The sequence below is a fragment of the Carettochelys insculpta genome, chromosome 12 (genome assembly GCF_033958435.1).
Source record: "Carettochelys insculpta isolate YL-2023 chromosome 12, ASM3395843v1, whole genome shotgun sequence".
In the NCBI taxonomy this organism is placed as follows: Eukaryota; Metazoa; Chordata; order Testudines; family Carettochelyidae; genus Carettochelys; species Carettochelys insculpta.
Genome location: NC_134148.1, coordinates 170,233 through 196,943, shown reverse-complemented (window position 1 = coordinate 196,943; position 26,711 = coordinate 170,233). Strand labels below are relative to the sequence as shown.

At 49.9% G+C, this 26,711-nt stretch overlaps 1 protein-coding gene across 1 annotated transcript in view; it reads left to right on the top strand.

Annotated features, from left to right (window-relative positions):
- Positions 1-26,711, top strand: part of CCDC33 (coiled-coil domain containing 33) — a 305,981-nt gene that overhangs the window by 178,662 nt on the left and 100,608 nt on the right. The window contains 1 exon segment of the mRNA XM_075006670.1: positions 4,209-4,382. Coding sequence (XP_074862771.1) covers positions 4,209-4,382 — 174 coding nt within the window.

Below are 26,711 nucleotides of genomic sequence, written 5' to 3'. Positions count from 1 at the left end.
AGGGGCAACGGGGTTGGGTGACAGGACGATGGGCGCAGGGGAGGGGGCAGTGGGGTTGGGTTACGGGGGGGACGGGCGCAGGAGGGGGACAGAGTGTTTGGGTTACGGGGAGAGGGGTGCAGGAAGGGGGCAGCGGGGTTGGGTTATGGGGGGATGGGTGCAGAAAGGGGTCAGAGGGTTTGGGTTATGTGAGATATAGGTGTGGGAAGGAGGCAGAGGGTTAGGTAACATGGAGTAGGAGTGCAGGAGGGACCAAGGGTTTGGTTTTTGTGGCATAGGGGTGCCCGGGAGGCAGAGGCTTTGGGTTATGTGGAAGAGGGTTGCACAAGAGGTGATAGAGGGTTGCAGGAGGGATTGCGTGGAGTGTTGGAGGCTGGATCTGGCCAGGAGGCACTTATGTGAGTGGTTCCTGGCCAGGAACCCAGCAGGTCTCTCAGGGAGGCTCTGGGCCTGCCTGCTTCACCACAGCATGCTGTTTAGAGTGGCTGACTGCAGGAATAATAGAATCATAGAAGAGTAGGACTGGAAGGGACCTCGAGAGGCCATCGAGTCCAGCCCCCTGCCCTCACGGCAGGACCAAGCACTTTCTAGACCATCCCTGAAAGCCATCTATCTAACCTCTTCTTAAATAGCTCCAGTGATGGAGATTCTACCACCTCCCTTGGCAATTCGTTCCAGTGTTTGATCACCCTGACAGTTAGGAGCTTTTTCCTAATGTCCAACCTGAACCTCCCCTGCTGCAATTTCAGTCCATTGCCTCTTGTTCTATCCTCAGAGGCAAGGAAGAACAAGTTCCCTCCCTCTGCCTTATGATACCCTTTTAAATACCTGAAAACTGCTATCATGTCCCCCCTCAATCTTCTCTTTTCCAAACTAAACAAGCCCAATTCTTTCAGCCTTTCTTCATAGGTCATGTACTCTAGACCTTTGATCATTCTCGTTGCTCTCCTCTGGACCCTCTCCAATTTGTCCACATCCTTCCTGAACTGCAGTGCCCAGAACTGGACACAATACTCCAGCTGAGGCCTAACCAGCACAGAGTAGAGCGGGAGAATGACTTCTCGTGTCTTGTTCACAACACACCTGTTAATGCATCCTAGAATCATGTTTGCCTTTTTCGCAACAGCATCACACTGTTGACTCATATTTAGCTTGTGGTCCACTATAACCCCCAGATCCCTTTCTGCTGTACTCATTCCTAGGCAGTCCTTTCCCATTCTGTATGTGTGACACTGATTGTTTCTTCCTAAGTGGAGCACTTTGCATTTGTCCTTATTACACTTCATCCTGTTTACCTCAGCCCATTTCTCCAGTTTATCCAGATCCTTTTGAATTATGACCCTATCCTCCTAAGAAGTTGCAACCCCTCCCAGCTTGGTATCATCTGCAAACTTAATAAGTGTACTTTCTATGTCAATATCTAAATCGTTAATGAAGATATTGAACAGAACCGGTCCCAAAACAGACCCCTATGGAACCCCACTAGTTATACTTTTCCAGCTGGATCGAAAACCTATATGCATTCTGAACTATATGCATTCTGAATACAAACAGGCAGCTTTCATCAGTCTGTGTCCAGTGAGAATGGAGAGATTGTCCTGGGGGCAGAGCAGCACATGAAACACATACAATCCCTGAAAATGCATAGGCCCTGAAGCCAGCTGCTCTGACTGGTGTATGGGGTGGGACAGTTAGGGAGCCTGGCCAAAGTTCCTGCTTGGCCGCGGGCTGGAACTGGTAGGTTGGTGGGCTAGATGTGACCCATGGGCCATATATTGCCTGGCCATGCTGTAGATGGTAGCAAGGCTCCTGTTGACCCCAGTGTGTGGTAGATCATGCCTGGTGAGAAACGGGCAGGATCATTTGAATGAGGCACTCTTTTTAATGGTATCCCCCACTAGATGGATGGCAAAGTGAAGAGGGCCAAAGAAGCGGACTAGCTTGTCCGAAGTGTGATAGACCACAGCAGACTATTGTAGCCTCATGGAGGGCAAGTGTGTAAGCAATTGGGTGTGTGCTTTTATGTCTCCCAAGGACTGAGGCTTATCAAGGATCAGCCTGCAGCAGCCAGCTAATCCAACACCTGCTGGTCAATAAGCACCTGCAGCCAATTAAGGCCTGCAGAATCCTTTTAAAAGGCCTCCCCTCAGGTAAGAAGTGGGGCAGGAGAAAGGTGCTGGACAAGGAAGGGGAACACACTGGGAGAAAGTTTGCTGCAATTACTGGAGGAAAGTACTAGGGAAACGTCTGGTGGATGTGGCCGAGGGAGCAGACTGCTGTGCCAAGGGGACCAGGGAGGAAGTCACTCTAACAATGGAACCCAGACATGTGGGAGGGGTCTTGTCCTCCCCGCCCACCCACACAGACCGCCCACACCCCCAAGGGCAGCCATAGGGCATAGGAGGAGACTGGTCATACCAGATGGGTCTCCTCCACTGTGCCATTAACTGTGCCAGTGACGAGAATGGCTCAGTGATCTATAACCTGGCCCTCTGGGAGAACAGGAGGCAGAGTAAAGGGACGCAAAGAGCCTCTGAGGTGTTGCCGCAACTGCCACAAAGTGCAGGACCCAAGGAGAACATGCTTGGGGCTTTGTCACAGACGGCGTACAGCAATTGAGAGCAGACCCCCACATCCTAGCCCCTGTTTCCTCTTGTCCTCGCTAGAGCCCAGTCCTCCCTGTGCGGCGCTGGAGAAGATGAGAGCACAAAGCTGTTGGGTCACACGATTCACCAGCAATGAGCCCTAGTCTCAACAGCTGATGCACCCAAACCCCTCAGGCCACTTGCAGGGACCTCCAAGGTGCTGCCCATCCAGGTACCCACAGGAAGAACCAGTGTACTCAGAAGAAAGGAAATCTGATTTTGCTCTTTCACGCACCTCAAGGCCTTCTGCCACAGAGAGAGAGAGTGATCCAGGGGTTACTGTACTTGTCTAGGCCTCGAGAAGCACATCATCAGTTCCACGCTGAGCCACAGCTTTCTGTGTGGCCTTGGCAAAATTATGTTTTGTTCCTCAGCTGTAAAATGGGAATCAGTACCTGCCTCCCACATCTGCTGCTAGGCAAATAGGGAGAGAGTGAGAGCTGCTTGGGAACTACAGCAGTGGACATTGCCTAAATGTCTACAGTAGAAGCCCTCCATGCTAACGGCTCCATGCAGTGCATTTGGGCTGGGCTCCATCCAATGTGTATGGACTGGATTCCCATCACCTGATCCAGCAGGGGTCTTTCCCTTGCCATATAGTAGTAGCTGGACAGACTACTTCCCTGAGTTCCTTTCCAGCACAGGGCCAGCAGAGTGGGGCCACATCAGACTCCTAAACCAATCCTCCTTCTCCACTCCTGCCTTGTAAGAGTGCTCCTTCAGGGCTAAGTGAAGGGAGTACTTTCTACTCAGAACCTCTCTCCGATGTAGCAAACAGCACAGATTCCATCCTGGCAATCCTGGGGAGGTACAGCCAGCCGAAAGGAAAGTCATCCCTCTTTTCCAGCACAAGGCTGATGGGATGGAAGAGAGAAAATTTGAATGTAGGCCAAGAGACCAGACTGGGCTGTGAACAGGTACAGAACAAATCTTGTGAAAAAGGAGTTGTTATAGGTACGTAACACCTCACTTCAGGAAATTAAGCCTCAGGCCTTGAACATCACCGTGATGTGAGAAGAGATTATTATTCCTGCTTAGAGTTAGTAACTTATGGCCACAATGGTTATGCGCATGGCTCAAGCAGAGCCAGGAATTTGAACCACATCCCTGACTCCTATGTCCTGGGCTCCTGGCCACACCAGCCTTCCTCTTTCATTGGCAAATTCGCAGCCCCAGCAGGAGTGTGAATAGCTACTCTGAAAGTGAAGCCCATGGTGCCTGAGATCTGTTGTTTGATAAAAACAGATTGCAGGATTTGTTTTTTTTTTTTTTCCCAGAAGCCCTGCGGGATTCTCTGCCTGCTTTGTTGCATGGCTTCCCTGCTGGACACCAGCATGGCCAAAGCACGTGGAAATTAGGGGCAGAATTACTGTCACGTTTCCAGAGGCAGCTGGGGGTGTTGGGGCTATTGAAAATCAGGCATTTGGGGTCCCAAATTCTAAGAAGAAAACACAGGTGAGAATACAGGTTACTCAGACCCCAGTCCCCCTGCTCAGTTCAGCTCTGACCCATTGCCAACATCTACGCTCTGTTCATTTAAGCAGTACTGTTGTTTTTTTCTAGAGACCAGATGTGTTTCTCACCCCGTCCAACACTGATATACTTCCCATGTTGGATCCAAAACTGCTGGGGAAGATTGGGATGATCAGAGTGTCCTGGGCACAGTCTTCCTCTATCGTACCTCATACTTCTGTCGAAGAGGACAAATCACAGTTAGCACCTCAGCCGTCGGATGAGGTAAGTTTTCCCCTTACCATGCTGAATTCAATTGCGCGCACACACGGGCCTGCAACCACAATAGCCAGAAGAGCCATTTTTTCAAATTCAGTTACAGAAGCAGTCCTTCAGGATCCCCAATGCATGTGAATATGAGACAGTCCTGAATAAATAACGTCAAACTGTACTCTTGGTAACCTCTATTTGAAGAACAGCGCTCACACACAATGATTTGTACCAGTTAGAAAATTAAATTACTCCCATCTTCAGGCTTTACTCACCTCAGCCCCTAAATCCACCCCCATCCCCAAGCTTTACGCCCCCATCCCACTCTCCCATCTCGAGGCTTAACCCCTGTCAGTGCCAAATTGCCCTCCCATCCCCAAGTTTAACCTGTCTTGGCCGCCCTGCCCCAGTCTGCCCACTGAATCTGGATCTTTCTTGCCCACCTGCCGCTCTTCCCCCACATGTGCTTTGGTTCCCCCCGCCAAGTCCCCCCAGACTTCTCAGGCCAGAAAGTGCCTTCAGCTTTCCCAGCTGCACCCCACTCAGCAGCACCGGTGCTGGACTCACCAAGTCTAGGGGCCAGGTGAGAAGCTGGACCGAGTTCTGTGGGAGCTGACCTTGCACTGCCAGGCTCAGCCCAGGCTCCGGCGGCTGCTGCAGAGCAAGGAGGAGCTGGAGGGTGCTGTGCTGCCTGGAGGAGGAGCTGGGCCCATGGTGAGGGAAGCTGCAGTTTCAGGAAGCCTTCCCCAGCAGCCTTTTTCTCCTTAGTGCAGGTGCATGGCTCCAGCAGGGGCAGACTCAGCTGCCCCTCTCCTTGCTCACTTTCCCCACGTGTGGCGTGAGCAGCTCCCTGCACTGTCCCTGCAAAAATAATGGAACTAAATTGAATTGGTTTAACACTGGCCATTAAACCAATTCAATTTGGTTCCATTATTTCAGCAGGGGCAGCGCAGGGAGCCCCGAGAGGAGTCAGCAGTGACAGTGTCTGGAGCCACAAATGACTCCTTAAAGAGCTGCAGGTTGCTGACCCCAACCCACACAGGATTTTGGAGCATTGCAAAGGGGACACTCATGTCTACTAGTCAATGATATTTTCTCAGCTCTGTGCTGGATATGAATTGATCGCTGACCCACTATGTGGATAGTAAAATGGCTCTTACCATTCTTTCCCCGAGACCTTTCAGCATTTTTATGAAGGATCTCAATGATGGGATGAATTGCACACTCAGCAAGTTTGTAGATGACGACGCTAAGCTGGAGAGCGAGGTAGATATGCTGGAGAGCTGGAATATGGTCCAAAGTGATGGAGTATTGGGCCAAAAGAAATCTAAGGTTCAATAAGGACAAATGCAGAGTCCTGAAATTAGGATGGAAGAATCCCATGCATTGCTGTAGGCTTGTGACCCTGACGGTTACAGGGGAAGTGAACCCAGGTATGAGTCAGCAATGCGCACTTGTTGCATTAAGAATGTTGCCAGCAAATCAAGGGAAGTGATTATGCCCCTCCATTCAGCAGTGGTGAGGTCACATCTGGACTATTGTAACAAAAAGCAGTCAAGTAGCACTTTAAAGACTAGCAAAATAGTTTATTAGGTGAACTTTCGTGGGACAGACCCACTTCTTCAGACCATAGCCAGACCAGACCAGACTCAATATTTAAGGCACAGAGAACCAAAAACAGTAAGTAAGGAGGACAAATCAGAAAAAGATAATCAAGGTGAGCAGATCAGAGAGTGGAGGGGTGGGGGGGACGTCAAGAATTAGATTGAGCCAAGTATGCAGACAAGCCCCTATAGTGACTCAGAAAGTTCCCATCACGATTTAAATCATGTGTTAATGTGCCAAATTTGAATGTAAAAACCAGTTTGGCTGGTTCCCTTTCCAGAACGGTGCGAAAATTCTTCTTCAGTAACACACATACCTTTAGGTAATTGACAGAATGCCCCATTCCATTAAAATGTTGACTAACTGGTTTGTGGATCTGGAGTGTTTTGATGTCAGTTTTGTGCCCATTGACCCTTTGTCTAAGGGAGTTAGAAGTCTGTCCGATATACAAAGCATCTGGGCATTGTTGGCACATGATGGCATATATGATGTTAGTAGGGGAGCATGAGAAAGTGCCCGTGCTTCTGTGAGTAACCTGGTTAGGTCCAGTGATGGTATTTCCAGAGAAGATATGTGGACAAAGCTGGCAGCGGGCTTTGTTGCAGAGAGAGGTTCCAGGACTGGTGTTCCTGGGGTATAGACTGTGGCTGTTAGTGAGGATCCTCATGAGGTTGGGAGGTTGTCTGTAGGAGAGAACAGGCATGTCACCCAGGGTCTTCTGGAGTGTAACATCCTGATTAAGGATAGGTTGTAGGTCTTTAAAAATTCGTTGCAGTGGTCTGAGTTGGGGGCTGTTCTGTTCTTGGCTTTTTTGGGCCGATCTTGGAGTAGCTGGTCTCTGGGTATTCGTCTGGCCCTGTCGATTTGTTTTTTAACTTCTCCTGGTGGGTAATTCATGTTTATGAATATTTGGTAAAGTTCTTGTAGTTTTTGGTCTCTGTCAGTTGGATCAGAGCAAATGCGATTGTACCTAAGAGCTTGACTGTAAACAATGGATCTAGTCACGTGAGCAGGATGGAAACTAGAAGGGTGTAGATAAGTATAGTGATCAGTAGGTTTTCGGTACAGTGTGGTACTGATCAGGCCATCCTTGATTAGTACTGTAGTGTCCAGGAAATGTATCTCTTGCATGTTGTAATCGAGGCATAAGTTGATGGTGGGGTGTAGATTGTTAAAGTCCCTGTGGAATTCTTCTAGAGCCTCTGTACCATGGGTCCAAATCATTCGGCACATTAACACATGGTTTAAATTGTGATGGGAACTTTCTGAGTCACTATAGGGGCTCGTCTGCATACTTGGCTCAATCTAACTCTTGACCTTCCCCCCCACCCCTCCACTCTCTGATTTGCTCACCTTGATTATCTTTTTCTGATTTGTCCTCCTTGCTTACTGTTTTTGATTCTCTGTGTCTTAAATATTGAGTCTGTTCTGGTCTGGCTATGGTCTGAAGAAGTGGGTCTGTCCCACGAAAGCTCACCTAATAAAGTGTTTTGCTAGTCTTTAAAGTGCTACTTGACTGCTTTTTGTTTTGATAGTGTATAGACTAGCACTGCTTCCTCTCTGTTACTGGACTATTGTGTCCGTTTCCCCTTCCCCCCCTCTCCCACTACAGAAAGCATGGGAACTAATTGGAGAGAATATGGTGGAGAGTAATGAAAATGGTCAGGGGCCTGGAGCATGTGACTTGTGAGGGAAGGCTGAGGGAACAGGGTTTATTTAGTGTGCAGAAGAGAAGTTTGATAGCAGTCTTCAACTATCTGAAGGGGATTCCAGAACAGATGGAGGTAGGCTCTTCTCAGTGGTGACAGGTGACAAAACAAGAAGTAATATTCTCAAGTTGCACTGACGGAGATACTAGGAAAAACTTTACTAGGAGGGTGTTGAAGCACTGGAATGGGTTGCCTAGGGCAGTGGTTTTCCACTGGTGTGCTGCAATACACTGGTGAGTCATGCGTGCAGTCCAAGTGTGCCATGAAATTTTGTCAGTTCCCCTCACAGCAGCTCTTTGCAGAGCCACTGTGGGAGGAAACAGATGACCTGGTGCCTGAATCCCAGCTGATGCAGGGTTGGTCAATCCTCCACAATGGCTCTTTGTAGAGCTGCTGCAAAGGGAAGTGCTGACTCTGCAAGAGCCAATTCATGCTGGGAGGCAGCTGACATATCCAAAAGGGCTGATGGGGAATCTGCTCTCCAACCCTGCTCTGGGAAGGGGAGGGAGGATGGGAGGCTGCTGGAGCTGGGATGTGGTTTAAATGCTACATCTCAGCTCCAGTGGGCTGGCAGGGAGGGGTGCCTGTTCTCTGGAGCCTCCTTTCCACCCCACGAGTAATTGAGTAACCACTGAAATTTTCAGCTGGTACTGGATTTCTCAACATCCCTAGCATGGTGTGCCTTCATTTGCCCACCTTTGTGCCTGCCAGTCCCACATTTCCCACTGCCCAATGACTTGCTGTTTACTCTACTTTGCATTTTGTACTGACCCATTGAATTTCAGTTATTTAATAAAATGTCCTTTTAAAACTATTGGTACAAATATGAAATTCATAATGTAAAAAAGGCAAAATTCAGATGCTTGAACCAAATGCTGTGAGTGGAACAGATTAAGGGCTATGAACAGTTAGAAATAGTTTAGCAGTTGAGCTGGTTTTTAAAATGTATGTGTGCTCACTGCTGAAGATGGTGTATCCTGTGATGGATTTGAAACATTAATGGATTTGTTCTTTGTTTAGTTTGTGTTATGCACTACAATGTTCCAGACCTCTCTAGTAGTACTATAACCTAAGTAAATGTGATATTTATGAGCAATTGGTTCATCAGAAAAAAGGGGGTATGCTGTGGAATTGTTTCTCATTGAAGTGTACTGGCCTATGGAAGTGGTGGAGTCTCCATTCTTACAGGTTTTTCAGGCCAGGCCAGGGCTGGCAGAGTCCTGTCTGGGTGACATAGTTGGGTTGGTTCTGCTTTGAGCTGGGAGGTTGGACTAGATGACCTCCTGAGGTCTCCTCTAACCCTAGTCTTCTATGATTCTGTGGCCTGGGGGTGCAGCATGTGCCATTCATTCCTTTTTCTTTCCGAATTATAAGCAGTGCTCAGGTTAGTGAAAGCAACCGGAGAGCAGTATTTTGCAAAGAGGTCATGACCCTACCAGTGTCTAAATCTCAGAGCATTTTTGAAAGGGGGATAAATAGTATTTTTCCCAAGTCTGCAGGTGGGTAGAGTGGTACCCGGGCACCAAATCCGAGATCACACAGCTGAGTTGGGAATGGCAACCAAGCCTTTGGACTTCTAAGTCCATGTGCTGTATCCACTGAACCGTGCTGCTTGCGCCGCTGCAGAGGCTTTTACGTAAAGCTTGCAAAATAAGTGATTCTGCTGTGCATGCATTCTTTGTCTTTATCTAACTGTGGTTACCAAGAATCTTCTCTGTGGGTCATACTTGTCAAGTCTAGTGATATTTCTTTTCCTTTAGCTCCTCTCAGAGACAGGATACTGGGCTCGATGATCCATGAGTCAGATACCGTCTGGCAATTTGTATAATCTCTTCTTTTCTGTGCGGGACTCAGGTTTCCTTCCCTTTTTTGAGCTGGAATTGCCTGAACCAGAGCGGGGCTGAGGTAAGTACAGAGCAGGAGCCTGGGCTGAGCTGGAGAACAGAGTCACAGCAGTCAGATAGATGTAGAGGAGCAGGTGAGTGCTGGGGGCAAAGCTGCATCAACCAAAGCCAGAGAACCAACCCAAGTGGCTGGTGGCAGAACAGTATCTGTATTGGGGCTGGAGCTGATCATGGTAAGCAGCTGAGGAGAATTAGGGGAATCCTGGGCAGTAGGCCCAGTTCAGGCAGATGGCCCCAACCAAAAGGCCTTGCAGGCCAAACTTGGAAGGGGATCATAACCCCAAGGGGGGATCCAATATTGAGAAGAAAGATCCTGCCACCTGCAGTCTGAAGGCATGTAACCACTGCCAACAAAAGCATCTGACCCACACCGTCGCCGCAGCACAGCAAGGGTCTGGTTGGGGGCTTGGGACAAGTGTGGAACAGACTGTGAACACCCTGACATTACAGCAACAGCTGTATGTGGTTCCTCTATGGCCAGAGAGTGGGGTTATATGTTTTGCTTTAACGTTTCCCATTTTTTCCTTATTTTTAAAAATTGATTGCTGGTAATAAATTGTATTTGCTTTGAACTCTAGGAAATGGTCAGGGAAGCATTCAAAGCAAAGAGAACACTCTGGAATGGGGATATTCAAGTCCCTTCCCTGAGTGACCATAGCAAGGATGGGGGTTGAACCTCAGGAATCCTGGGCCACGCCTATCTGGGTTACAACGTCTATTTCACACAGGGGAGTGGAAGGGGAGTCCTTGAGGTCATGTAGGCCTCTAATTAAAGGAAGTGGGAGTGAGAACTGAGATCCTTTCACTAGCCCAGCTCACTGGGGTGGTGTAGAAGCCAGGGAAGTTTCCCACTATAGTGGGACCATTACCCACTTACACGTAGGTTTGATTTCTGTGGGATCATTAAACACATGAACAAAAGTCTCAGAGGGATAGCTCTGTTTGTCTGTAACTTCAACAGCAACAAGCAGTCCAGCCCAAAAAGGGCCGGGGATGTAGCTTTGGGTGCCTGCTCAGGGAGATGAGTTTAGCTACCCAGCAATGTGTTAAGTGTCCCCTGCTGCATGTGATCAAGCAGAGTTGGGGGCACTGTCCTAGGGAAAGGAGGAGGCTCTTTAATAGTAGAGGGGAAGCAGGACTGGACAGGTATCCATGGGCAGGAGAAGGCTCCAGTCCTGGGTTGGGGACGGAATGTCAGGGCAGAGGAGTGGATACAGCTGGGAGGAGACATGAGGTGAGCAGGCCCTGTATCCTCTCCTGTGGAGCAGGGTCAGGTCTAGGAGTAGCTTCAGCAGGAGGTCCCTAGGGAATGGTGATGTGGCAATGTTCTGCATGCAGAGGGCCTCTGTGGATCACTGCCTTGGCAGAAAGATGGGGGAAACCCAGCTCAGGAGTCGAGTGACCCGGGCCCAGTCCCTGCTCTGCAGGAGGCATCTTGTGTCACTGCCTTGCTGAGCAATGGTGCTGGCTATTCTGCCCTGTCCCACTGGGACGTAAAGTCTGTGAGGTGCTCAGCTACCATGCTAATGGTGTAAGGAGAGGGGTACCTACAGCCCACAGGCTGGATCCAGCCCCGGGCTTAATTTGATCTAGACTGTAGCAAGCACAAGCCCAAGCCTCAGCACTCTCACCCCTGCCCCCCCCATACACCCTGCAGGGCTGTGTGAATGAGTATATTTCTCTGGTTGTTTGTTTTGCCTCTCTCCTTGGGAGCACTGGGAGTAGATGAGTCACAAGGGTTCTTGGGTTTTGGTTTTTGTTTTGTTTTGTTTTTTTCTTGAGTGTAGCTTCTAACTGATTTTTCCATGGGTCAGCGGCCCCTGACTGAAAGGGTTTTCCGCTCCTAGTCTAAGGCCTTCAGAGTGCAGCGCAGCCTCTGGACTCAGTGGCCTGAGGCCCACATGGACTGAGTGGGGCAGAATCCCTCTCTGGCTTGTGCTGCAGTAATCCTGGGACTTTTGAAACCTTTATGCAATACCCAGACTCGCTGTGCCTCTCCCTGTAGCTCCAGAGATGGGAGCACTGCCATGGAGGGAAAGGTACTTCAGACCATTGACTTCATATCAGCAGTCAGGAGGCTTCTGACCACCTTTCCTTTTCACAGGGGCAGAAATTGGCAAAACCCCATCTGGGGCGCAGAAAGCCTGTTATGGGGAAAGAATGGCCCCTGAATTGTTGAGACTGGAACATCACAAGTCTGACTGCAGCTGTGATGGGTGAGCTAGTGCTGAGGTCACATCAGTGGAAGTGCTGTCTTGGAAAGTGGTTACTAAATGTGTGCATTGGTTTAATGCCTTGAGGCAAAGGGCCATAGTGTACTAGGTGCTGTGCAAACATGGCAATTCCCTGCCCCCAAGAGTTTACAATCAAGTCTTTGACAGAGAGACAGAAGGGGCAAAAGATGAGATATAAAACTAAAGTCCCGAACACTTGTGGGCATAAGAAATATCCTGGCACTTTTCAGAAAAGTTGAGGAGTTGGCCCTCATGGCCTGGATTAGTTCCAACTCAAGAATCAGATCACTGCAGCTATTTCAGTTAGGTGAGTTGGTCTTCTCTTCAGAAACGGCAGTGTAATATAGCTGACTCTGTTGAAGACCTGATGTGTTCCCCTCAGGAGGTTAACACTTCTGTGTCAGGGAAATACATGGACAGTCTGCACAGCGCTACTAGACATGCTGAAATGAAAAGTACTAGGAAGCTGAAAGCTAATAGTTAGGGCTCTTCCCATTGGAGTAGCTCTGGGGGAAGCACTTACTGTGTGGGTAGCTCTGTATAGGAGCTACACTGAGAACTGGGCCTGGGTAGAAGTAACATCAACATGTAGGAGGCGGACTGCCTGCATGAAGGCCTGAAAGTGACAAGGGGTCATTTCTTATTGGCTGGTGAAGCAGTGCTGAAAGGGAGGGTGGGAAGTTCGGAGACTATGAAATAATCATGGCTTGCTGTGGCTTATTCATGACTGATGCATCTGTGCCATTCTGGGAGTTGCTGAGAACAGGCTTTCTGCTCTTGGTGACTTGGGGATATCGTGGTTGATTATTCTAGTCTGTGCACATCCCCAGCCTTGCTGCACCAATCATCTTATATAATAGGAGCTGACAAGTCCTGCTCAGCACCACAGTCTGACCGTGGATCAGGCTGTAGGTACATTACAACAAGAGCCATGATCCTGCAGGGGACATTGATTTCCTACTCTTTAAAGAGCCTAAAACCCAAACAAAAGCCTTTCCCAAGTCAGGCCCTGTATGTGCTCCCCACGCCACCCATCCCTCTCCTTTCTCCTCTCCACTGTTGGGGCCCATAGCTGTCCAGAGCTAAACACTTGGAGAAAAGGAAGAATATTGTAGAACTAGGTCATTTGTGGCATAGCTTTAACTATTCATCAGCCCATCAATAATCTATGGCGCTAAATTCAGTTTAACTGTTGCAGTGGCTGGATGTGCCCAGCAGGAGATGAAATTTGCTACTCGGGCTGTTCCTTGTGGGAAGGAAATAGGGTTCTCAGCTCTTTGTTCACAATGGGCAGGGCAATTGCTGCCTGTAGGGTGAGGGAAGGCTACCCAGAGGGCAAGGAGAGGCATGTGGGGGCACCCCATGTAACCAAGTAAACTTTGGTGGAAATGTAGCACTTCCTGAGTGCTGCCATGAGTGACCTATGCACAGTGGGTTTGGAGAGTTTTTTTTATTAAGAAAAGCAGAGCTGCTCACCCTGGGAGCTCAGCTGCTGAAATGCTTTTCCTAGGTTGATTGGGGTGGATGTGCTTTAAACGCAGAACTCTCTGGGGCACATGGCGCATAGGAACTGTGGGACTGGCTCAGACCTGCAGCCCATTGATTGCAATGTTCTGTCTCAGATGGTGCCAGCACCAGAGGCTGCAGAAGATGATGTGAAGTCCTTCAACTGCAGAATGAGATCATCTCCCTGGCATGTAAATCTCATCCTGGGCTCCAATAGAGATTGACTTAAACCCTGAAGCATGAGGTTTGAGATATCTTCAAAGACTTTGTTGGCAGCAGTGATACTAAATCTTAACGTCCTTGTTGTCGTCCCTAAAAATTTCCAGTCTCTTGTGAGAGTTGCTCTTTTGTTAATGGGCTGGGCTTAATCCATGTCTGTTTCTACTGAGAGCAGAACCTGAGGTACACCTCCTCCCCATCTGCAGTTGCTGGATCTATCTACATCCCCCTGAGATTGCAGCCCTTCGTTCTGAGATTATCCATACACATAGCTAGAGGGCAGTTCCTCCAAAGACTGGGCAGTAAGCAAATAGACTGGCAGGGCAGTCTCAACCCCAAATGAGAGAATAGCATAACAATTGGCACAGTTCTTAGCATGGGACTCTGAGGCCATAGACACCTGTCTAAGTAATTGGTTCCATTCCCTGGCATAATACATGACAATATAAATATATAGCTTTTCTGACATGCATATTGTGTGTGCACATTCTTGCCCTTCCTCCACTGTTTCTCTTTCTCATGTGAAGTGTGAAACTACGTATCTTCTCTTCAGAATAAAAGAAATTGGATGCAATCTATTTCCCCTCCCCCAAAACAAGAAAAAGTGAGACTTCTGATCCAGAGCTTTTAAGAAAATTCCCCAGGCTTAGTAGAAAGGTTTGGGTGACAGAGAAAAACATAAACTGAAGGCTTTTGAATGAGACACTATATCATAAAATGGAGCAGAAAACCCTTATTGGTTTATTAAAATTTGGGAACATCAGAATTGCCTGAGTGGATCAAACTCAAAGTCCAGCTAATGCAGCATCCCACTTCAGACAGTGGCCAGCAGCAGCTGTATGAGAGGGTATTGGAATAGTCTTCTCACTCCCACCCATTAATCTCATCCTGCTCCCTGAAAGCTAGAGAATGGCTTAAATTCTGCAGCAAAAATCTCTGGTCATTAAAGACAACTCAGAGTGTTCTTTTTATTTACACAAATAGCCAGTCCCTTTTGGAATTTTCTAAAGACCTTGGTCTCAGTGACTTCCTTCAGCAATGAGTTGCACAGTCTTATCAGCCCTTCCTAGAAATGTCTGCTTTGAGCGTTGTTGGATTTCCCCCCCCTTTTATTTCATTGGATGGCCTCTTCTTTTTGTATGTATAAGACAGAAGACAGACACACTCGTCTCCTCTTTTACTACACATTCCCCCTCTTATTCGCTCCTTTTTACCACTCCGGAGCTTTTCAGTCTCTCCTTACAGAGTTTTTTCAGCCCCTTAGTCTTTCTCGTTATTCTTCTGTAAACCAACTCCAGTTCTCTATCCTTTTCAAGAAGGGGTATCCAGTCCTATGTACAGTATTCCAAATGAGGCCACACTATTGAGTTAGGTAAAGGAGCTAGGGGTCACAAAATTAATGGTACCAGGTTTAAAAGTAACAAAAGGAAGATTTTCTTCACACGACACCTTGTAGGCCTACAGAACTCCTTGCTAGAGGATGCTGTGAAGACCACGACTTTAACAGGTTTCAAAAAAGAACAAGATAAGTTCATGGAGGGTAGGTCTATCAGTGGCTATTAGCCAGGTTGGGTAGGAATGGTGTCCCTGGCCTCTAAGGCTGAAAATGGATGACAGGAGAGGGATCAGTTTGATTACCTGTTCTGTTCAGTCCCTCTGGGACACATGGCATTGGCCTTTGACAGAGACAGGATACTGAGCTAGATGGACCTTTGGTCTGACCCAGTGTGGCCATTCTTATGCATCTGGATTCTTGCAAATGCCATGAGGGAGGACATTGTCACCCCTTTGTGGCAGTGTTCGCCTTTCATTTTTCCATCCACAAGCAGAATGCATTTTATGTGCACCACCACCAGTAGAAACACTGACAGCTGTGGGCAGCTCTGGGTGCTCTGCTAATCAGCTGGGTGGCATCTGAATCTCTCCTGGGTAGCCACTGCCCTCCAGTGCAAATCCACATGTGTTTTGCCTTTTCCTTAGTGAAAATGTTTATTTTTGTTTGTTTGCACAGAACAGTGAGAGGGGAATGGGCACTGTAAAAACTTGGCTTCCATTAGACTAGAAGGGCTTTTGAGAGATTTCTAGCGAAACTAGCTGGATTTGTTGTTTTAAGCACCTCCAGTTACCCTTGCAAAAAATCTCTTTGTCTGACTAGAAACAGCTTCCTGGCAGTGCTGGGAATCAAGACTGGCACATGAGACTACAGTGCCACTGACACCCTAGTTCTGCTAGAATGTTGTAAATTCAAGGACTGGGAAATACTCATCTGATCATAGCTGAGTGTTAGTTTGCCTGCTCAACCTTTTCAAGTGGGACCGTTTTGATGCAGGTAAATCACCTTCCATTAGCCAGCCTGGATCCATGATACTTTTAGGATCCTGATCAGGATTTTCTAGCTATCACTTTAATTAGATACAAATTAGAAAGCAGGGGAGGAGGCTGGAGTAAGCCATGCAGAAAAACCTCAGCCCGGGGATAAAATACAAGCTAGGGTGCCAAATCTTCATAAAACCACCAATGTCAATGAATCTGACCCTACAGGAGTGGGCTGCATGCTCCATTAGCATGTAGCTCAGAGCCTTACATTAACATTTGGAATTCTGTTTCTGAGAGAACCTTTCCTGAGGCCGGGTGGGATGAAAGGATCCCACTGTGGTTTCTGTTAAGGGTAGGAAAGAAAATGTTTGCTTTGCCAGTACAGTTCTGTAACAGTGCAGTGCCGCTGGGGATGAGAAGAGACTCTAGTCTGCTGCATCTGTCTGTGTCTGCCTCTCACTGAATAGATTTGTAACAGGCTACAGGGCTTTCATACCAGGAGATGAATAATTTAGAAGTGGTATTTAAAGATTCAGGGGAGTTTTTCCAGACTGCTCACACTGGTGTAATTTATTTATTTTAAATGATTTTCTTTCAGCCTTGCCACTGTTAGTTACCATCCTAAGGTTCCAATTCCTTTGTTCTATGTCCTTGAGCTGATTTTTTTTGGTCTGTGCCAGCAGAGGTGTGTCTGGCAGGACTGACTGGCATTCATTCCCCTCCTGGCATTTCTTCCCCCACTCTGTGTACTTTCCATTCATTTGATCTAATTATATTACTTAGGTAGGGGAGATATTATCTAAGCTGTGCGTACAACTCCAAGTACAGGGCAGAGTCAGGCCCTACGTACATGCCTCTTGTTGCAGATTCAGCTGCTTAAATGTATTTCATTGAAGACGGGGCTCTCATCAGTTTTATGCCATGTAGCTGTAGGATGTGCGAAAGCTGCCCATCTGTTGTGCCAATTTCTAATCACCACATGATCTATTAGGGAGGAGGGATGCTAGCCATATGGGCTGGGAGACAGGCAGCATTGAGGCATGATGTACCTCTAGAATGGTGCCGCAGAGCCAATCCTGGCCACCTTGTCTTAAGTCTCTGGGGATGGCACAGTCAAAAATGCCACACTGAAATGAGGCAGAGGATTTTTGATTGCTGCATGTTCCAAACTTGCCAGTGGGTCCTGTCTGTCTCTGTCTGCAGCTCTCACACTACCATCTAGTGGCAAATACTAACATTCCATAGTCCCCCTGAATATAGTGACTGTTGCTCTATAAATACCAAGGAAAGACTAGGGGAGGAATGGGTCTGGGCTCCCAAACACGCAGGGCCCAATGAGCCACTGGATGGAGTGAAAAGGGGCTGCCCAGTACCTGCGTTTACTTGGAGGAACTCTAGCTGACTCTGCCAGAATTTGCTCTAAGGCAAAGCACCCGGGTGCCACACTTTTGCTGCTCTCTGGAAGGGGGTGGCATGCATTCTTCTATAGTGTCCCCTTGGCATGTTTGTCCATGCCACCACTCCATATACTCCCTTGATTTTTTCTGGGCCCAGACTAGCTTTGGCAGGACTAGTCTTGTACTTCACTCCCCATTCGATTGTGGCTAACCCTCAAGAGAGAGGAAAGGTGGCCTAGTGCCTTCTCTGTACCCCATCAGTGCCAGACAAGATCAGCACCCAAGTGACAAGAAGATGTCCCACAGTTCACAGAGTCAGTTCAGAGAAGCGCTCAGAAACCTGCAAGTTTGCCAGTGACATGGGAACCTGCTTGATCTGCAAAGCTGGTACTGGAAATGGCCCCCTCAGGAGATTGCTTGGCCAATGCCCTACTGACAGATTTTTGCTCCTCTGCTTCCAGCAGGGACAAAGCCCAGGAGTGCAGCTGCACCAAGAAAATTAAAACAGGCACATAGCCAAATTTTCTTGCTTAAGGAGACCTTACTCTGACATGGGTAGTGCTCCACTGGGTGTTTCCCAGGAAGGTTCAGTCCTTGTACGTATGAAGGAAGGCAATTTCTATGGATCTAAAACAACCTGAAATGGGGAAAATCTGGATCTGTGTTCTCTGCTAAGAGCTGTATGCAGGAAGCCATTAGTAACAGGAGGCTGCAGCTTTATCAGTTCTACAGCTTGTGAACAATACAATAGCCCCCTCCCTCACTCTTGTAGCAGGTAAAACCCAGCCTGATTACCGGTAGTCCATGAGCCCAGGGAAAGGGCAGTTTTATGAGGGATTTTCGTCCCTTGCATGGAGTGTTTGCCTGTAGGAAGGGGATAGGCCGTGTCCTATCAATTTCTTGCATGCAGTCAGGGAGGTTAAAATAGATTCCAGCTCCATCAATTTATTTCCCCAGAACTCAGCTCATCCTGTCAGGCTCCTGGGAACCCACTTCTGGTGTCAGCCTGAGTTGGGCCATGGCAAGGAAAAGGCAATGTCACGGAAGCCTGCAAAGAGACTCTGTTTTGTGCTGCTGATTTGGAGGCATATGCAGCCTGTCCTGTGCCCAGTTGCCCAGAATGAGGCCTGGGTTGGGCCACCACTGGGGCAGGTACCCTTTGCACAGTAGCTGGATGCATCATTCACTGGAATAGGATTCCTTCCATGTTCAGAGGCATCAGCATTTGTCCCCAGCCATCCACTTCACCAGCCTGTGTTCTGTTGTGGTGCTCCCCTGACTGCTCTACAGGGCCCAAAAATCCTCCAAGGGAGTGACTGACAGTCCAGGCACTAGAAAGAGCTAGTTGTTCTTCTTCGAGTGTCCCCGTGGGTGCTCCACATTAGGTGTCGGGCTCGCCCGGCGCCGCAGATCGGATCTTCCAAGCAGTTTCTGCCGGACCGCACATGCGCCGGTGCGTGCTGCTCCCTTGCGCGCTCCTGGCCACTTGCGCGATCTGGGCCCCGCCAGTTCCTCTTAACCGCCGTCGGCTGCAGACGGAATCCGACTAGGCTACGGCCAAGTTAGCGTATTCAATGGTTTTAACTGTTTTTCTTTAAAGTTTTCAAGTTCTTAGGCTACTGTTAAGTTAGCCAGTTGTTATTTTCAAAAAAAAAAAAAAAAAGAAACAACAAGCGGGACGGCATTCAGTCCAGTCCTAGTAACAAGCGGAGCACCGGAGGCCAGGAGCCTAGGGCCATTAGCCCTCCTGCCGCAGCAGGCTATCGGAGAGGGGGAAAACAGCACAGAGAAGGTGCTAAGTACCCCATTAACAACTGAAAGACTCACCAACAATGTCCTATTCAGGATTCAAGGAATGTGAGTCTTGCCGAGAGGCAATGCCAGCGTCTGATGGGCACAGTCACTGCATAAGGTGCCTGGGGAAGTCCCATGTCACGCAGAAATGCTCCTTCTGTGCAAAATTAACAGCCAGAGCAAGGAAGGACAGGGAGATGCGGCTTGAAATGCTGCTCTTCGACAAGGCCCTCCAGCCAGACGTGCCAGAGTGGCCGCAGCAGGAGGGACCCTCCGGGGCCCATAAAAGGAAAGCCACCTCCCTCACCCCATCAGTGCAAAAACGGAGGAAAGTCTCCCCAGCCCAATCCCTGCCGGCAGCAACACCGAGTGGGACGGGAGGAGCGCACAGCCCCCAGCCGCAGCAACAGCTGATCGGTGGCGGCATGGAGAGCCACGTGGAGGCGGCTTAGCCTCCGATAATCAAACAGCCGCCCCGCACCGCAGGCAGGACGGTGGCTAAACAAGCGCCGGTACCAGCGGCACCGCAAGCAGCGGCACCGACCCCGGGGAACCAGCGGTGCAGAGCGCGCAGGCACGCAGCCTGCAGGCACCGGAGGACACCGCCCGTGCGGCACCGCCCATAAGCGTGCCGAGCACGGTGCGGACGGGGCCGAGATACCCTACACGTCAGGGGGCGGAGCTACCCCCTCAAGGGTTGGGGAAGGCTGCACACAAAACAAGGCACCGCAGCCCCTGTCCAGACAGGGCTGCAGAGTTGCTTTCTCTCAGCCCTCTGCTCATGCTGCAGACTCCAACTAGGAGGCAGGGGTCCCCCCTAGCCTACCTGGAGCCCCCGTCTCCATTTTTTACAGCCAGCCTCGCCCTGGCTGGGACCACCTTCACCCTTCCTGGGGTTTGAGCCGCTGGAGTACTATCACAAATCGCTCTCTCCAGTGTCCCAGGTCTCTCGACGATCTCGCTCCCCCGGACACAGAGGGTATGCACCAAGGGAGTGGTCTAGGTCACCTTCCCAAGAGCAGTGCCCATGCTGCCATGGTCGCCCCTATCATGCAGGGCATAGCCACCACCGGCAGTCTACCAGGGAAAGATCCCCACAGACGGTCCCGTATCCCCGAGGGCAATCGCGAACGGGGACAGAGACTCAAGTATCTCAGGGGGAACTGGTTATGGAACCCCAAGATTTTTCCCTTGCAAGCTTCCAGCGAGCGGATGTACCATCACCAACAGGAACCGAAAGGGTCCACAGAGGCGTACCCTAGTGGTTCCTCGCTCTCCTCCCCGGACGAGGCTACGGCCCCGGGGGACGTCCATCCTCTGGACGATCTCAAACAGTTCCAAGAGCTGTTTTAAGAGGGTGGCCTTCACGCAAGGCATCCAGACAGCAAAGGTGCAAGAGAAACACCATAAGCTCCTCAAAAATCTGAGACCTCCGGCCTCCTCCAAAATAGCAATACCGCTTGATGACGCAATCTTGGAGTCCGCCACTATGATTATGGCAGACCCCTGCTACTATTCCACCTGTCCACAAGAGAGCGGATTAAAAAAAAAAAAAATACTTCGTGCCGGCGAAGGCCATGGAGTTCCTGTTCAGCCACCCACAACCAAATTCCTTGGTGGTGGAGTCATCGCAACACGGGGGAACAGACAAAGATGCCAAGATGCTAGAGCTGTTCGTCAGAAAGGTCTACTTCTCCTGCACTCTACTGTTGCGAATGGCAAATTACGCAGCCCATCTAGCGAACCATAATTTCGACAACCACACTAGGTTAACCTCCCTCATGGACTCGCTTCCAGAGGGCAAGAAACCGGTGCTCAAGGCCATCATGCAAGAAGGCTACGGGGCCTCGAGGATGGGAGTTCAGATCGCCCTGGAGGTTGCGGACACAGCAGCATGCTCCACAGCTACGGCAGTGGTGATGCGAAGGGAGTCCTGGCTCCAGACTTCGGGTATACCGAGGGACCTGCAGACAAAGATAGTCGATCTTCCCTTCGACTCGCAGAAGCTGTTTGCTGAATCAACTGACTCGGTCCTTCATTCCAGTAAAGATTCAAGAGCCACACTTAGGACCCTGGGGATTTACACCCCTCCATACGGAAAGAAAAGTACTACCCTCAATAAAGACGGTACCAGTACCAGCAACAGCGTCCCCAGTACCACAGGGGTTACGAGCAAGGGCGACATCAACAGCACCAGCAGTACAGAACTCCCAGGCGATGTTCCCAACAGAGCCGTGCGTCCTCGGGGCAGGGCCAAAGGCCACAAGTTTGACACACAGATCCAGGGCTGCGCCATCACTACCATCGCACAAGGTCATCCGAAGCGGTTATTCCACCATCGCCTCCGACCATTCTATAACCAGTGGCAAAGGATCACCACAGACAAATGGGTGCTGGAGATCATAGCCACGGGGTACGCCATCCCTTTCCAGTCACTCCCACCGCCACGACCTCCACCCAGGCCCCACCTCCAGGAGGCCTCCCACGTAGCGAGGCTCAAGCAGGAGGTAGACCATCTCATGCTCATAGGGGCAGTGGAAAGAGTGCCGGAGCAACTGCAAGGGAGAGGGTTCTACTCGAGGTACTTCCTCACGGAGAAAAAGACAGGAGGCTGGAGGCCCATCTTAGATCTTCGAGGCCTCAACCGGTACCTGCGCAAGCAACGCTTTCGGATGATCACAATCGCCTCCATCCTTACGGCACTAGACGATGGAGATTGGTTCGCAGCCCTCGACTTACAAGACGCGTATTTTCATATAACTATCCATCCGGCTCACCGACGATTCCTCCGGTTTCATGGTAGGCAAAGAACATTTTCAATACAAGGTCCTACCGTTTGGCCTCTCCTCGGCCCCCAAAGTCTTCACCAAGACCTTGGCAGTGGTGTCAGCCTACCTGCACAGACAGAGGGTATTTATATTCCAGTATCTGGATGACTGCCTACTCAAAGGGGCCTCGAAGGAGGAGGTACTACGCATGATACGCGTCACAGCAGGCACATTCTCTTCGCTCGGCCTGGTTATCAATCTGACAAAATCAAAGATAGACCCCACACAGGACATAGAGTTCATAGGGGCATGCATAAATTCTATTACAGCGAGAGTGTATCTACCAGAGACTTGCTTTCGGGCCATCGGCTCCTTCGTGCAAGTCATCACCTTCAGCCCTACGGTGCCGGTTCTGACGTGCTTACAGCTGCTGGGCCACATGGCAGCAGCGACGTTCGTAGTACAGAACGCCAGGTTACACATGCGCAGCATGCAGCACTGGCTGGCGAGCATATACAAACCGACAGCACACACCGTTCACAGGGTGGCATTGCCCACAACAGAGTTGCGCAAATCCCTGTAATGGTGGGTAAACCCCAAGAACCTGCTAACGGGTACCCTTCCACCAACCACACATATTGGTTTTTCTTGCTACAGATGCCTCCCTCATAGGGTGGAGAGCACACATGGGCGAAGACGCGACGCAAGGGCTGTGGTCCTCCACGGAGCAGTCACTGCACATAAATATACTGGAGCTCAGAGCAGTGTTCAACGCCTGCAGACACTTTCGAGACCATATACAAGGCAAAGTAGTCGGGATCAGTACAGACAATACCTCCACCATGTTTTATATAAATCGGCAAGGAGGAGCTCGGTCCCGTGCCTTATGTGCGGAAGCAGTCCGGTTGTGGAACTGCTGCATCGCCAACAATATAACCTTGAAAGCCTCATACTTACCAGGCGCTCACAATGTGAAGGCAGACCAGATGAGCAGGCGTTCCGCACTCACGCACGAGTGGCAGATCCGTCCCGATCTGCTGTGACCGATTTTTCACACATGGGGTTTTTCCCCAGATAGACCTGTTTGCTACTCAACACAACAAGAAGTGCCCACGATTCTGCTCCAGGGCAGGACTGGGACGTGGGTCACTGGGGGATGCATTCGCGATCTCGTGGAGGGGCCCCCTGCTTTACGCTTTCCCTCCCACAGTGCTCATCCACAAAGTGTTGCAGAAAGCCAGGAGGGAAGGAGCCTGAATGATCCTGATAGTCCCAACGTGGGATCGACAGCAATGGTTCCCCCTACTCCTGCACATGTCGGACCGGCCACCGATGCCCCTTCCAGTGGCACCAGATCTGCTCACGCAAGCCCAGGGGTCCATAGTGCATCCGCACCCCCAAGGCCTGCGACTACAAGTGTGGTTAATCCATGGCTCAGCTCCCTAGAGAGCACATGTACGGAGGAAGTGCAGCAAGTCCTAGAAAGTAGCAGGAGGACTTCCACCAGGAAGACCTACAAGCAGAAAGGGACTCGCTTCACGGCATGGTGTTCTGCCAAACAGCTAGCCCCCCTTTCGGTGCCTATACCTGTGATATTAGAGTATTTACTGGACCTCAAGAGAGGAGGACTCTCACTATCCTCGTTAAAGGTCCACCTTGCCGCCATTTCGGCGTTCAGACACGAAGAGGAAGGGCACACGGTGTTCGCCCATCCCGTGGTTACCAGGTTCCTCAAAGGGTTGGTAAACCTATACCCCCCTCAGAAACCGCTTCCACCTTCGTGGAACTTGGATCTGGTGCTTAATGCGAAAACGGGACCACCGTTCGAGCCTTTGGCCACGGTTTCCCTCCGCCTCCTTACGATAAAGACGACCTTTCTTCTCGCAATCACGTCAGCTCGCAGGGTGAGCGAGCTTGAGGCAGTTATGGCAATGCCACCCTGCGCTGTTTTTCCAAGGAGGCGGTAACCATACGGCTGCATCCAGCCTTTGTTCCTAAAGTTTCTTCTGAGTTTCATATTAACGAACCTATCGTTTTACCCTCGTCTTATCCAAAGCCTCATAACTCTAACAAAGAGGCGCGCCTACACCTCCTGGACGTGAGGAGGGCGCTAGCTTTCTATATAGACAGGACCAAGTCCTTCCGGAAAACGGATAGACTCCTAGTCTCTGTCGCTCCCAAATCAAAAGGAGAATGTCTCTCTTCGCAGAGAATCTCGAAGCACATCGTATCTTGCGTAAAAATGTGCTACGAACTCAAAAAGACTCCTTTATTGGCCACGCCCAGGCCTCATTCCACTAGGGCAGTGGCAGCATCAACAGCCTTTTTCAAGGGCGTTACGCTAAAAGACATTTGCAGAGTGGCGACCTGGTCATCCTATGACACCTTCGCCAAACATTACGCCCTTCACAGGGTATTCCAAGAGGATACCCGTCTCTCGACAGCAGTCCTCTCGGGGACAAGCTGCACATAATCCGATTACCCACCTCCTATCTTGGGTTACTGCTGGGTAGTCACCTAATGTGGAGCACCCACGGGGACACTCGAAGAAGAAAGAAAGGTTACTCACCGTAGTAACGGTGGTTCTTCGAGATGTGTCCCCGTGGGTGCTCCACTACCCGCCCATCCTCCCCGCTCCGGATCTCTGTTTAGTGTTTTGCAGGAGCATCCGAGGCGGTTGGTCAAGGAACTGGCGGGGCCCGGATTGCGCACGTGGCCAGGAGCGCGCAAGGGAGCGGCGCACACCGGCGCATGCGCGGTCCGGCAGAAGCTGCTTGGAAGATCCAATCTGCGGTGCCGGGCGAGCCCAACACCTAATGTGGAGCACCCACAGGGACACATCTCGAAGAACCACCGTTACTACGGTGAGTCACCTTTCTTTCCCCAGACTCCGCATCCTCTCCCCCAGCTATGGCCCCTTGCTCCAGCAGCACAGCCTATGCACAGAGGCTATGCAAGAGACAGAATACTATGGTACTACTTGGACACCTTCTCTCTCTCAGTGCAACTGAGTCACCTCCACATCACAGAACAGAAGGGAGCAAACCACATGTAGCCTGTAGTTTGACAGGGACAGAATGGGAGTCGCTGCAGAGCATGCCTCTGAGTCACAAAAAATGGCCTAAGGAACCACCATATGCCCTTTTGCAAGGACTGTAATTTGAAGTCCCACTTTGTGATGTGGGTGGAGGATGTAGTCAAGAGAGGCCTTAAACCAGTCAGGTCCAGGAGTGGCTGCACATCAGCGGTAAGGAGCTGCATGAGAGGGTGATCACGCAGGTCAAAGGATCAGGTCTGTAGCCAACCAGGCTCGGGTTCCCCAGAAACGAGGCTGCACCCAGAAGGCGAGTGCTATATTTGGTTTATTGAAAGAGCGTGACACCCACAATGGGAGCCCTGGAGATGCCGCAGTCACCTGTGGGGGAAGACCCGATGCGCCAGAGCTTTGCTCGGGGAGAGGCTCTGTAACAGGCCTCCTAACACTAGCTGAGAAAGCTGAACTTATTAAAGTAAGATTGCCTATGCATTTTTTATTACTACCTTTTGTGGCCTACTGCCAGCGTAGCCTTGAAGTCTTGGCAAGCAAGCCTTGTTTCGCAGGTGTTGTACAGCAGGATGAGTTGTTTTGCAGGGTGTAGCCTTGAAGTATTGGCAAGCGTGCTTTTGTATAGGATTCCTCTGAGGGTTCACAGAGGGGTCAGACTGCTCTCGTGAGACCGTTACAAACTCTTCTTGCACCCTACAAGGTCTCTGGGCATGTTTGAATATTCAGACAGCAAGATCTAACTGCAGTTGAGAGAGATGATTTGTATAGCTCTGTTGAGAGGTATTCCTGCACTAGCTGATTCTCTCTCCTGTTCTAGTGTATGCTACAGCTGCTTTCCAGTATAGCTATCCCATCAGCACCCCCTAGAGCAGACACAGCATATTCCAACAGAAGGGTATTTTTCTGCAGGTGCAGTAACACCAGCTACCCGGTATGCTAGAAATACTCTATTCCAGGCATAGCTGTGTCTGCACTCAGTGTTTGCTGTCATTGCTCTGGTGGCTATGTGGGAGATTTTCACCTGTCTGCCTGATATGGCTATGCCAGCAAGATTTGTACTGCAGAACTTGTCTCCCTCTAAAAACCCCAGACCTTTCCTCTTTGTCTTGTCATCATCTCTCAACTGTCTAGCAAGGATGGCAGGGTATCAGCTAGATACTCTAGGCCAAATTCTAGTCTCATTGATACCCGCTGTGCAGCCCCACTTCAGCCACACAAGCAGAATAGTGGGCAACTTATAGCCATGCGGGTTTTGAACACATCAGGTCAGATCAGTGTCAGTGAGCATCAGTCAAGCTCAGTAAAGAGCTAAGACATTCAACAGCTTGCAGCCTTCCAAGGAACCAGGCCAAAATGGTGCTGCGCTTTCCACTGGGCAGGATTCCTCTCCACAAAGGGGGTGATTTCAATGTGATCTCAGTGCTGAGTAAATAAGGAGTGGGGCCCCTGCACATCCAGCATGTAGAGTTAAGCTGATTAATAAAGGAAGCCCATAAATCAGCTAATGGGAAGATGGCAGATATTTATGACCTTGTCTCGCTTCTCAAAGGGATTAAATGTTGGACAGTTTATTTCCCTCCACTCCTCTAGGGCAATGATTAACCAAGAACAAAAGGCCCTGAGCTGCTCTGAGAACTAAGGAGGATTTAAAGGGACTGGATTTCAGACCAGATCCAAAGGGCTCTTAGAAAAGGCACTGTTTTCCAGATCATGTTGTAGCTGGATGGTCTGAGCCATATGGCACTAAGTTTCCCATCAGGGTGATCCCTCAAAACTTTGGCAGACCCATATTGAGGAGGCCCCCAAAAGTTGGAGTGGATTCCTGGGTATGTTCTGCATTAGCCAG